Here is a 12,601-nt window from a genome sequence, read left to right as displayed (position 1 = left end):
ATTTTTGTTTTGTGTTCAATTAGATTCTCATTTTCATCAAATTTTGGTTAATTTGGTCTTTTTTTACTAATGGTGTTTAAACGGTTAACATTTTTAAATAGTTTGCCACATGTAAACTCTTGGTTTTTTTACTTTTCTTTAACTTTTCTAAAAAAAAAATTTAATTTTTTTAATTTAAAAAAAATTGTCCATGTCAAGTCACAATTGTGTTACATGTCATTTTGTGATTGTGTTTTTTTTTTTCAGGTTAGTCTCTATTTTCGTATTTTTGTTCAATTTAGTCTCAATTTTTGTTAAAATAAATCAATTTTGTTCATTTCAAATTGACACCAAATTTAATATCTTTTATACAAATTATATTAATACTTTTTCTAAAATTGATATTTTTATTAATTATTTTTTAAATTCAATTATAAATTATTAAATTTAATTATAAATTGAATATAATGTTTATATTTAATTGTTAAATAGAATATAATTATTTAAAATATTATAAAAATATAATTATTAAATATTTTTTTCTAATATTTATATTTTAAAATATTTTTAAAATTGATAATTAAAAATATTTTAAATATTCAAAATATTTTAGAAAAGTAAATTAATATTTAAATATAAAATGTTTTAGATTTTAATACCTAAAAGGGTTAAATATGTTTTTGGCCCCTCAAACTTCAGTGAATTTTGGAATTAGTCCCTCATCAAAACTTTACACCAATTTAGTCCTTCATCTTTCAAAATACGTGAATTTAGTCCTTTAAACCAAATTTTGTTAAGTTTATCTGTCGTTTCAAGCACATTTCATGATAGTATTTAAGTTAACATTTAAGCAAAAATGTGTCAAACAATGTAAATAATTTAAATACTATCATGAAATGCGCTTGAAACATCAGATAAACTTAACAAAATTTGGTTTAAAGGACTAAATTCACGCATTTTGAAATATGAAGGACTAAATTGGTCAAAAGTTTTGATGGGGGACTAATTCCAAATTTCGCTGAAACTTGAGGGACCAAAAACATATTTAACCCTATCTAAAATTCAATAAAAATATTAAATATTTTAGGTTTAAATGTCAATTTTACAAATGTTAATATATATTTTTAAAATTTTAATAATATATAAGCGAATTGCGATTAATGCTACAGAGAAGCATGCCTGTTTATTCCTTTCAGTTTTTCACAAAGAATCATGCTCAGGGATTTTTTTTATACAAATAAAGACATATATAAAAATATATATAGTCGATAAATATATTATATAAGCTTGTAATGTAATTCGTTTATCTTAAATTTGACTTTAGTTTTTTATATGGTTTCTTTAAATTTAAATTGACTTAACTTTTTAAAACAATTAAAAGTGTTTTAGTGCTTTGATTCCACTAAAAACGTTATACAAAGTGAAAGAAAAAGGCTTACTTTTACTTTTAATTAAATTTATTTTAGTGATAAATACAATATTATTTTCTCACTTTATACACACCCTTTCACTAAACAGAAGTTAATTTAAATCTTAATGTTATAATGAGTACGTCTACAATATTAGTTAGCTTGGTATGTTCTTATGTATATTATTAATATCATCTGTTGCCTTAACAGCCATTTCACAACCTTTTTTCTTTTCCTTTTACACTCAGCCCACAACATTATGTTTGTCTTCGCTATATAATTTCATACCATATTCTTCAATTCTTTGCATGTTAAAATAATTCAAACTTATTCATTTTATTTAACTTGTTTATTTAAATAAATAAATTCGTATTTTAATTTTAAAAATTAGATCTGAATAGATTAATTTTAATTTCTGATGTATGTAATTTTTTACTTGCCCATTCAAAAATTAAATTTTATGAAAATAAACATAAGCTAATAAATAGAGAAGAGGAACAAAAAAGTGCAAAGAAAGGGTGAAAAAGGGGGAAACAAAGGAAGGATAAGATAGAAAAAAAGAGTGAAGATGACACAATCCACTTGAGAGAAACAAGTGTTGGCAATGTTATGATACACAATTTTGTTGTACCATATATGTCTTTTCAAAAACTTAGCTTGAACCACATGTTCAAAAGTCTTGCACTCCCAAATGGGAATTAGAAGCTGCCAAGAGTGCTGCTCCAATTCCAGAGCCATCATTAGAATACTCAACAACAATTGTATCAGATGCTTCATCTCCCAACAACTCCTTCGGTGTACTCTCCAACGAACTTCTGAATTCAGCATAGTTTTCAAACAATCCTCCATCCAGTGCTATTACTGATTTCTGTTTCTCCCCATCTTTTGTTGTGTCTCTTCCTATTTTCTTTAGGATGCCAGAAATACCAGCAGTAGAAAGACGCGCTCCCCGAGTAGCAACGATATCACAAACTTCAACTACAATCTTCCTTTGCACAAACAGAAGACATGTTAAGGATACTGAGGTTGTGCACTTGAAAAGAAATGTATCAAGCTTGATTCAGAGACCTATCAAAATATCACAAAAATGCAAGGATCCAAGTATGTTTTATGTTTCCTATGTGATAGGAAGTACTAAGTTTGATAATACCATGTTAGATTTATGAGCTTCTATAAATATGATACCTTTATCATTTTTTACTTATCTTCATCTTAGACCTCTTAAAACTACAAGTGTGGTCATTCAACTGGTCAACCGTAGCACAGTTAACCCATGCAAGTGTGCTTGAGGATGTACTTATCCATGTAGACAAGCTGATTTTTCCTACAAATTTCTACATCCTGGACATGAAAGATGATGAAGGAAAGAGTTTGACCACTATTATCTTGGGAAGATCGTTCATGATGACAGTACATACCCAAATAGATGTGCATGCATGATCATTGACTATGGAGATAGGAGATGAAAATGTGCAGTTCAATGTGCTGGAAGCCATGAAACGTCCGACTAAAGACCATTCTTTGTTTTGTATTGATCTACTGAATGATGTAGTTAACAATTTTGTTTCCGGTTTTTTAGACGTTTTTTTCTAGTTTTTCTTCTTCTTTGGATTTCTTTTTTTCGAATATGTCGTACACGATTTTAGACGAAAAAGAAAACTGTAAAACAAGTGATATTGAGGACGCGATGTCACTAGATGATACCTTTGTGGCGTTTGAGTATGATGCTGAGGTGGCTGAAATTACCTTAGGCAGTAAATTGTTGCCATCTGTGCAATAACCACCCCCTTTGGAGTTGAAACCTTTACCATCTCATTTGAAATATGCTTATCTTGAGAAGGATAGGAAACTCCTTGTTATTGTATCTACCTTGCTCACTGACGATGATATGCTGGATGATGGCAGATATTTTTGGTATCAGTCCTTCTTTTTGCACACGCATAATACTTTTGGAAGAGGATGCTAAGCCAGTAAGGCAATCTCAGAGGAGACTGAATCCTCAGCTGATGGAGGTTGTGAAGAAGGAAGTCACTAAGTTGCTACAAGTAGGTATTATATATCCTTTTCTTGACAACACTTGGGTAAGTCCTGTACATGTGGTCCCCAAGAAATTTGGGATCACTGTGGTTAAGAACGAGAAGGACGAGTTGATTCCTACTCGAATTCAGAATAACTGGAGGGTCTACATTGATTATAGGAGGCAGGTCACCATGAAGGACTACTTTCCCTTATCATTCATGGACCAAATGTTAGACCGATTGGTAGGTAAGTTTCATTACTGCTTTCTTAATGGATTCTCTAGGTATTTTCAGATTTGTATAACCCAGAGGATCAACATAAGACCACTTTTACTTGTCCTTTCGGTACATATGCCTATAGGAAAATGCCATTTGGTATTTGCTATGTTCCTGAAACATTTCAACGATGTATGATGAATATTTTTATAGATTTATTGGAGCATTGTATTAAGGTTTTTATGGATGATTTTAGTGTATATGGTTCATCTTTTGATCTTTACTTGTCTAGTCTTGCGAAAGTATTGGAAATGTGTGAATAAACTAACCTTGTTTTAAATTTTGAAAAATGTCATTTTATGGTGGAACAAGGTATAGTTTTAGGTCACGTTGTTTCCAAGAATGGTATATTTGTAGATCCTGCTAAATTGATATTATTTCACAGTTACTGTAAGACCCGCGGAATTTAATTAATTAAATAAATAAATAATTAATAAATGCGGGTAGTGACAGCCTTTATGATATTAAATTTTGATTGGTATGACGTAGAAAAGCATTAGCTCAAATGGTTGAAAGTACTTTAATTGTGTGAGAGGACTTGAGTTCAAGTCCTATGTATGCCAAGTATGTGTTATTTAATTGTTATTGTTTTAACATTATTATTGAACATGTTGACTGATGACATAATGATTGAATTGTATTAGTTAGCATGAAATATGAATTGGTTTGGTATTGATTTGGCATTGCATGGTTGTGGGTCCAAGTTTTGGAGAACTCAAATTAAACTTTACTTTTGCCATTTTGGGTTTTTGGTTTGAATGTGAAGAGTTGAAGGAACCCTAGATGAATGGGCAGCCTAGAAGTGGCTGAAAAATAGTCTATAATACAATTTATTTCATGAAATTCTGCATTTCTGGAAATTTTCCAGAAACCGTCTGGTGGGTGATGAACCACCGCCAGGCGACACATCTGTTTCGGACTGGTTCTGGGTTCTTGGAGAAGAACTGCCTAGCGGCACATTCCCGGCCGCCAGGAGACACATAGAAAATCAACCAATTTTTCTGGGTTTGGATGAAGCGCTTGGCGGTAGCAAGTGACTCTCCAGGCAACGCGAGCTAAATTGGCTCGTTTTTGTTATTTCTGGGCTAAATCTGAGCGGGGGAAAAGTTAGCTGTGATCCTTAAAGGATGGTTCAATGTGTAGAGGTAGGTATATTAATGAAATGGAGGGAGAAATTAAATGGAACAGTGGCGAGATACTTTAGGGTTTAATGATTTGGGAATTTTGGCCTTTGGAATCGAATAGAGGTAATTTAATTGAGTAATTTTATTATTGAAATGGGCTAATCATTTTGTTGTGGTTGCTAAAAAGTTGGAAGGGTGCGGTTAATCTGCATTGGGGAAAACTTAGGAGAAAAGAGAAATGTAGGTGCGGGGGTTCTGGGAATTTGCCCAGAACTGTATGCACCGCCTGGCGGCACGAGTCTTGCCGCCAAGCGCCATATCAGAGTATTGGGTTCAGGTGTTTTCGTACATATTGGAAATGGGGGAATTAATCTGCATCATATGGAATGGGAACTTTGAGGAGTTTGGAATATAGGGGTGGTCGTCGAGGATAGATATGTGATACAAATATTATCAAATGATGATGGGAATAATTCTATATCATATTGAAATATAGGAATTGGACATAAACAGTGGCAGTTGGATGACTAATAAGATGTTTTAACTTAAGTGATAATGAATGAGTAAGTGGAAAAATGGTTCCTTGAGAGTATTTGGGAAAATTCTTGTTTATAGGAAAGGTAGATGGGACTATGGTGTGAGATAACAGTAACTTTTTGAATGCCAATGTGGGTAACTAGTTCCATAAGTCCATAAAATTGGTACACATTTGTGAGTGGTACATCTAGCCTTAATTTTTAGCTAATTGATAAGCATATGTATGAGGAAGTGGTGGAAGGGAATATTTTGGAGATGCAGTATAAGTGTTACAAGTACAAACGTTTGGATAAAGATCTGCAGGGCCTGCAGAAAACCAACAATGCAAAATCACTAGTATGTCGCTTGGTGGCGAGCTAGGTTCCACTGGGCGAAAACTTCAAAACAGAGAGGATTGGAAGCTTGTGACGCCTGGCAACAGGGATAGCTCCTCCAGGCGATAGCTGCTCAACAGAGGGCTACTGGGACACGTGCGCCTGGTGGTGAGGGTCTTCCCGCCAAGCGAAACCTGCATCGTGACTGTTTTAGAGGCGTTACGCATCACCAGCCAGGGTCTGAGGCTAGCAGCGCCTGGCAGCACGTGTCCCTCGCTAGGCAATTTTGCTGCTGCAACCTTGGTTCTAAATGTCTGAGTGCGTGATCTACAACGCTTTTGGTGATGCTTCAAAGTTGGGATTGTTGGTGTTCCTTGAGTTGAGCTCGGAACGTGCCGAGCTCGGGATAGGGGTTAAGCACGTGGCATTCCTCGAGTTGATCTCGGAATGGCATCCCTCAAGTTGAGCTCGGGATGGCGGATGAACACGAGAAACCCTTGAGTTGAGCTCAAGTTCGTGAGTGTTGCTGGTGTGAGTGTGCTAGTTGTGGCCAATACGGATGAGTCCAGATGGATTGCCCTCCTCAGCAGATAGCTGACGAGTTTGGTAGTCTTGGAACGTTGCGAACTATGTTCGTATTTGGGAACTCCACCTGGCGTTACGGTGTATGATCCGTAGTAATTGTTCCCGCACGTGCTCTATCGATTGTGGCTGATAGGTATGGCAGCAAGTCACATTGGGGTAATCACTAAATGAGGTAGAACACGAATGACCTGGTTGTGGCCAGGTGATATGGAATTCAAGGAGGGATTTTTATTTGGGGTGTTTGCATGAAATTTATAAGAGACTTATATTTATGTATAGGAATATAATTGTATGTTGATGCTATTAAGCTCACCCTATCTGCTTATGTTTGGCGATGATCGTCTGCGCGGTACACGTGAGCAGTTGATGCTGATGCAAATGGTGATGGTGAGGCTTAGCCACAGAGCGGGGAAAAGCTTGGGAGTTTTATGTATTTTCATGTTTTATGATTTTGGCATAAGTTGTAAACTCTTATGAGATATCTTTGGGTTATTCCACTTTTGTAATTATGGATTTTGGTTTTATCCTTTGAATTTATAAAAATTTAAATTTTCCGCACTTTTGGGAAATGATGTATTATTCATAAATGAGATGTCTTTATGATTTTATCTATTTTATTTACTTAAAATCCGTAAAATCCTGACGGGATGTTACAGTTACCTTACACCTCTTATGTGAAAAAGGTTCGATATTTCTTGGACATGCAGGGTTTTGCAAGAGGTTTATCCAGGACTTTAGCAAAATAGTTAATCCTCTCTCCAACTTGTTGCAAAGGGATGTCCCATTTGACTTTAGAGAGGGGTCCAAAGATGCTTTTAATATTTTGAAAAATGCGCTCACCACCACTCCTATCATCCAGCCACCTGACTGAACATTTCCATTCGAGTTTATGTGTGATGCACCAAACTTTGCAATGGGAGTGGTGCTTGCAAAAGGAGATGGGAAGCTACCACATGTGATATATTATGCTTCCAAGACACTAGACATAGCGCATGCTAACTACATCGCAACTGAGAAGGAATTATTAGTTCTTGTTTGCCTTGGACAAATTTAAATCGTATATACTTGGTTCCAAGGTAATTATTTACACTGATCATGCTGCATTGAAATTCCTTCTGAATAAAGCAGATTCCAAGGCAAAGTTAATTAGATGGATGCTACTGCTCCAAGAATTTGACATTGAAATTCGAGACAAAAGTGAGACACATAACTTAGTAGCTGACCATCTTAGTAGGATTGAAAAGGAAGAAGATGACAGTCTTATCCAAGATAACTTTCCTGATGAAGTCCTCCTAGCTTTAACTTATGTTAAATGTATGTTTCCTGAATCTTGGTTTGCTGATATTGTTAACTATTTTGTTGTTTGTGCTATTCCTCTTTCCTTCTCCAAGTCTGAAAGAACCAAGTTGAAAAGTGTGGCAAAGCACTATGTATGGGAAGATCCAATCTTATGGCGCATTGGTAGTGACCAAGTCATAAGGAAGTGTGCTCCAGATAACAAGATACCTAATGTGCTAGAGTTCTGTCATTCGTCTCCTTGTGGTGGACAATATGGCACACAAAGGACAAGTAGAAAGGTGTTGGATTGTGGTTTGTATTGGCCTACCTTTTTTAAGGATGCAAGGAGGGTGTATGTGAACAATGTCAGAGAGTAGCTAGATCCATTACTAACATGCATGAGACACTTCAACAACCCAAATTATTTTGTGAGGTATTTGATATTTGGGGTATTGACTTTATGGGTCCTTTTCGTTCTTCTTCTGGGTTTACTTATATTTTGCTTGTTGTAGACTATATCTCCAAATGGGTGGAAGCCATAGCTACAAGGACTATTGATGCTCGAGTTGTCATGAGTTTTGTCAGGTCTAACATTTTCTATAGGTTTATGATACCACGAGCTATCATCAATAACCATGAAACTCATTTTTGTAATAAGTTGCTTGAGAACATGTTGAAGAAATATGGGGTGACACATCACGTTGCTACACCATATCACCCCAGACTAATGGACAAGCAGAGATATCTAATAGAGAGATTAGAAAGATACTAAAGAAAATAGTGAAGCCAAACAAAAAGGATTGGGCCATAAGATTGGATGATTCACTTTGGGCACATAGGACAACTTATAAAGAACCTATAGGTATGTCACCTTTTAGTGTTTTTTTTTTTTGGAAAGGCTTGACATCTACCTGTAGAGATTGAGCATCGGGCCTATTGGGCCGTGAAAGCTTATAACTTGGACTTGGAAGAAGCAGGAAAATAATGAAAACTTCAGTTGCAAGAATTAGAGGAGATTAGGCTTGTGGCCTATGAAAAATCAAAGTTCTACAAAGAGAAGACCAAACAATTTCATGACCAAAATCTTGCTCCTAGGAAGGACTTTAAGGTAAGCCAAAATGTTTACTATATAAGTCTAGGTTAGGTCACATGAGTGGTAAGTTACACTCTAAATGGGAAGGGTCATTTATTGTTATAGAAGTATTTCCTTATGGAGAAGTGGAGATCAAGGAAGAATATTCAAATAACACTTTTAAAGTTAATGAACATCGTTTTCGGATATTCAATGAAAATCAAGATATGTTGAATAAGATGATTGATGGGATGAACTTGACTTCTCCTGCATACCTTCCGCCTTGAGGAGGTAAGTACCCTTCATACTTTTTCTTTACATTTTATATATATTGAATACATTGAAACATTTTATTTTGTTCCTCCTTTTTCTAATTTTGTTTTCTGTTTGTTTTGTTTTTCTTTTGAAAAAAAATCTGTGATTTCTTTTTGAGAAAATTGTGAAATTATTAACTTTCTAGTGAAACTTTTAAACAATATGTCTCATAAGAAATTCAGCAAAAATATTTCCTTGCTTTCAATAGAACATATTTGCATGGATTTTAGGATTTGGTTTAGTAACTGGGATGATCATAATGTTGGAAAAAATAAAAGTCATGTACTATGAGTGGATTATTTCTATGATTTACTAATTGAGTTGATTTGAGAATTTCTGAAATAAATATTTTGTGAAATAGTTTTGACCTTGTGAGTTTTGGACTTTATTGTAAAGGATGGACTATCATGTGTCATTTTTATTTTTCTTGAGTGACTTACTCGTGTTTTGTTTATAATCAAATATTTAACTTGATTCTTTTGTTGTGCAACTTAGGTGAATATGTATAGTTTGATATGACTAAGACATTTCTTGTTTTTAGCTACTTGGCCAAATAAGTTAATCTTGATATTGATTCATTGGTAACTCCTTTAAGCTTTAAACCTCTTTTTTTTTTTTAAATCCATTATAAATTCTTAAAAAGAAAAGACAATATTTTTCCTTACCTTAAAAAGAAAAAAGGAACTAATGAATTATGATAGGATTGGTTGTGGAATAAAGTGTGTGGATAAGTATCTCACTCATAAATTAAAAAAAAAGTGACAAAGAAATGATGAAAGAATTTTGAAAAAATATAGACAAATGATTGTTTTGTAAATTTTTCTTTTGTTAAATACGAGAATGGAGACATGATAAGAAACATTGCTTTAAAATTACTATCAATAGTTTCAATCACATCGATCAAAATTAAATTCATATAAAAAATATATTTCATTGCGTTAGTTTGACTAACACTAAACCGTTTTAATTAAAAATAATTTAAAAACTAGTAATAAGTACACCTGGATTCAACAAACACTACTTAGAAATAATCTTAAAAAATTGATACAATAAATTATTGTCCATAGTTTTAGTTCGGGTTGCACATCTGAGACACAAATATGATGTTATTAATTAATTAGCATCTAGTTTTACTTTTAAACTGATATCTATTTTTTTAATGTAAAATTTGATTTATTTCATCCTCATGAAATTAACTATCTTCACCACTTTTAGTTAAATTAATTAAAAATAAATAAATCTAATTATAATTATAATTATTGTTATTATTATTTAACTTATTATTCAAACGATTTAAATTTTACTATCATCCTAAGCACGCCCATAATTGAAACACCCTTTTACACTCATCCAATCAAAATAACTGAGGTCATAAAATATTAACAAACTACGATTTATGTCATTTGTGATTAGAGAAGGGGTAAAAGTGTTTTACATGCAGACATTTCAAAAATTATTAAATAATTTCAAATTTTTCACTCTCATTTTTTTTTAATGTAATTTAGTATGATATATTAATTCTTTTAAAAAAATAGTAACACATTAATCAATAATTTATACTAGATTATATAAAAATAAAAAATGAGAGTAGAAAATAAGGATGTAATATTATTCTGCATACATTATTTCGTGAGAAAAGGGCTTCTAGAAATAAAATAGCTTCCAAAAAAGTTAATTCTTGTAATGAATTCTTTGCTGTTGCTATCTAAAATAGAAATTACGAATGAGAAGTATATTTTGACCCAATCGTTTCGATGTGGGTTTAAACTTTTCAGGTTTCAAATTGAGATTTGGTTTGAATTCAACCTAATCACTGTGACATCAATGGCTGCAATGTCGGTTTACAGAAACCAAATTAAATTAACAAAGCACAAAAGTTAATCGGTGCTATTGCTATATACAATGTTATCCAACTTTGATTTTTCTCTCATCTTACTTTCTTTTTCTTACATTCTTTTTAACACCATTTTTTTATTTTCTTTGTCACATCACAATACTCATTATTTTGTATTATTGTGTTGCAACTTTTTTCTTTCTTTCACTCTTCTGGATGCTAATCACCTTTGAAAATATGAGAGACTGAACTAAGTAACACGTGGTAGCCAAAGAAAATTAAGTTTAGAAATTGTGATAAACACGGCATTTGAGTCCACATCATGTGGGCCTCTTGTGGTGGGGTGTGGGCCTCACAATGATAGACTAGACACCATTTTCCATTGAGACCTAATAAAATTTAAATTTTAGGTTTATGAAAAAAAAAACATGTGATTCAATTTTAGGTTTGAGTCTTCATCTAATCTTTAAAATTTTCCTAAGTTTAAGGGATTATTATTTTTCAAATTAGAGGATAAAACTATATTTTTTTAGAAAAATGTAGATATATAAAACACAGTTAAGTCTCTTTTTTATTTTTTTCAATTCACTGATTTGTTTTTTTGTGTAGAACTTGCACATGAAAGACATGCATGCATGCTTTATACGATGGTTGTTAAAAATGGAAAAAAGGAATGGAAACAATTAACAATGGAGACTTTGGGGGACGCCGTAGGCTGAAATAATCCAATAGACCATTTATGCATTACATTTTAGTAACATATGCTCAAATTAACAAACTTCTTTTACATGTTAAGTTCTCACTGCATACGGATGCTAAAGGGACTTTTTGGTTTCTCAATTTGTTAAAATTTGGTAAATCAAGTTAGGGCTTTTAACCTTTTAAAATATGGTTAAATATTTTTTAGTTTCTGAATTTTAATGCGAAATTGAAATTTGTTATTGTAGAATTTTGATATATTTTGGTTTCTGAACTTTGAAAATGAATTGATATACTTCTTTTAATTCAATTATCTTATTTCTTTTTTAGTATAATGCGTTTCATACTAGTATTTGACTTACATGTATCATTTGACGTGTTTCAGTTTCAATGTTAGCTGGAAAACGTGTTTGACATGTCAAAGAAATTAACCTAATTGAGTTAAAAGGACTATGTTCATTCATTTTTAAAGTATGGAGATAAAAATGTATAAAAGTTTTTTATAGTGACAAATTTCAATTTCGCATCAAAATTCGGGGATCAAAATCATATTTAACTCTTTAAACTACTATGAATGGGGACGAGATGAACTAATCTACCTTTTTTTTAAAATTAAAAATAAAAATAATTTAAAAAGTAATTTTTTTTATATTACACTACAAAGATAAAATTATAATAATATTGTAATTTAAATCATTAATATTTATAAATTAAATTATAATTATAACACAAAAATTTAATATAAAAATATAATAATTATTTTAATTAAAAATTTAAAAATACTTATACAATTAAATATGTTTCTAATATTAATATATATATATATATATATATATATATATATATATATTATCATCAAAATTGATTATGTTAATTATACCAACGAAACAAATCATCCATATTAACAACTTCAATTTTAATAAAAAGTATTTGATTCATTTCAATAAATTTAACGGAAATGATCAAATTGCATTAATTTTTCACAAATCAAAATCAAATTGTATCAATTTTCATAAATTCAAACTAAAAGAAATTAGAGAAACAACTTGAAGTTTTTAAACAAAAACAATAAAATGAGTAATTATATTTTGTATTTTTAATTTGTCGCTCTAACTTTATTTTATCTTAATTTGACTCATGTTTACATACATATTTTCACAA

The 12,601-nt window shown here is 31.9% G+C and overlaps 1 protein-coding gene across 1 annotated transcript; it reads left to right on the top strand.

Annotated features, from left to right (window-relative positions):
* The first annotated feature begins 2,087 nt into the window (after nt 1–2,087).
* On the top strand, nt 2,088–2,828 carry LOC114170387. The gene is made up of 3 exons (XM_028055866.1): nt 2,088–2,185; nt 2,302–2,489; nt 2,605–2,828. The coding sequence occupies exons 1-3, from the start codon at nt 2,157–2,159 to the stop codon at nt 2,826–2,828; spliced, it is 441 nt and encodes a 146-aa protein (XP_027911667.1). The 5' UTR covers nt 2,088–2,156.
* The last annotated feature ends 9,773 nt before the right edge of the window (nt 2,829–12,601 follow it).

Source organism: Vigna unguiculata, chromosome 11 (assembly GCF_004118075.2).
Source record: "Vigna unguiculata cultivar IT97K-499-35 chromosome 11, ASM411807v1, whole genome shotgun sequence".
In the NCBI taxonomy this organism is placed as follows: Eukaryota; Viridiplantae; Streptophyta; class Magnoliopsida; order Fabales; family Fabaceae; genus Vigna; species Vigna unguiculata.
Note: the sequence above shows the minus strand (reverse complement) of the source record. Positions and strands in the feature narration are given on the sequence as shown.

Bases quoted from the DNA above. Each gene is read 5' to 3' on its own strand.
- LOC114170387 (XM_028055866.1), top strand. From the start codon at position 2,157: ATGCTTCATCTCCCAACAACTCCTTCGGT. The intron at 2,186-2,301 runs GTACTCTCCAAC...TATTTTCTTTAG, and splicing joins CTCCCAACAACTCCTTCGGT to GATGCCAGAAATACCAGCAG. The intron at 2,490-2,604 runs GTATGTTTTATG...TCTTCATCTTAG, and splicing joins ACAAAAATGCAAGGATCCAA to ACCTCTTAAAACTACAAGTG.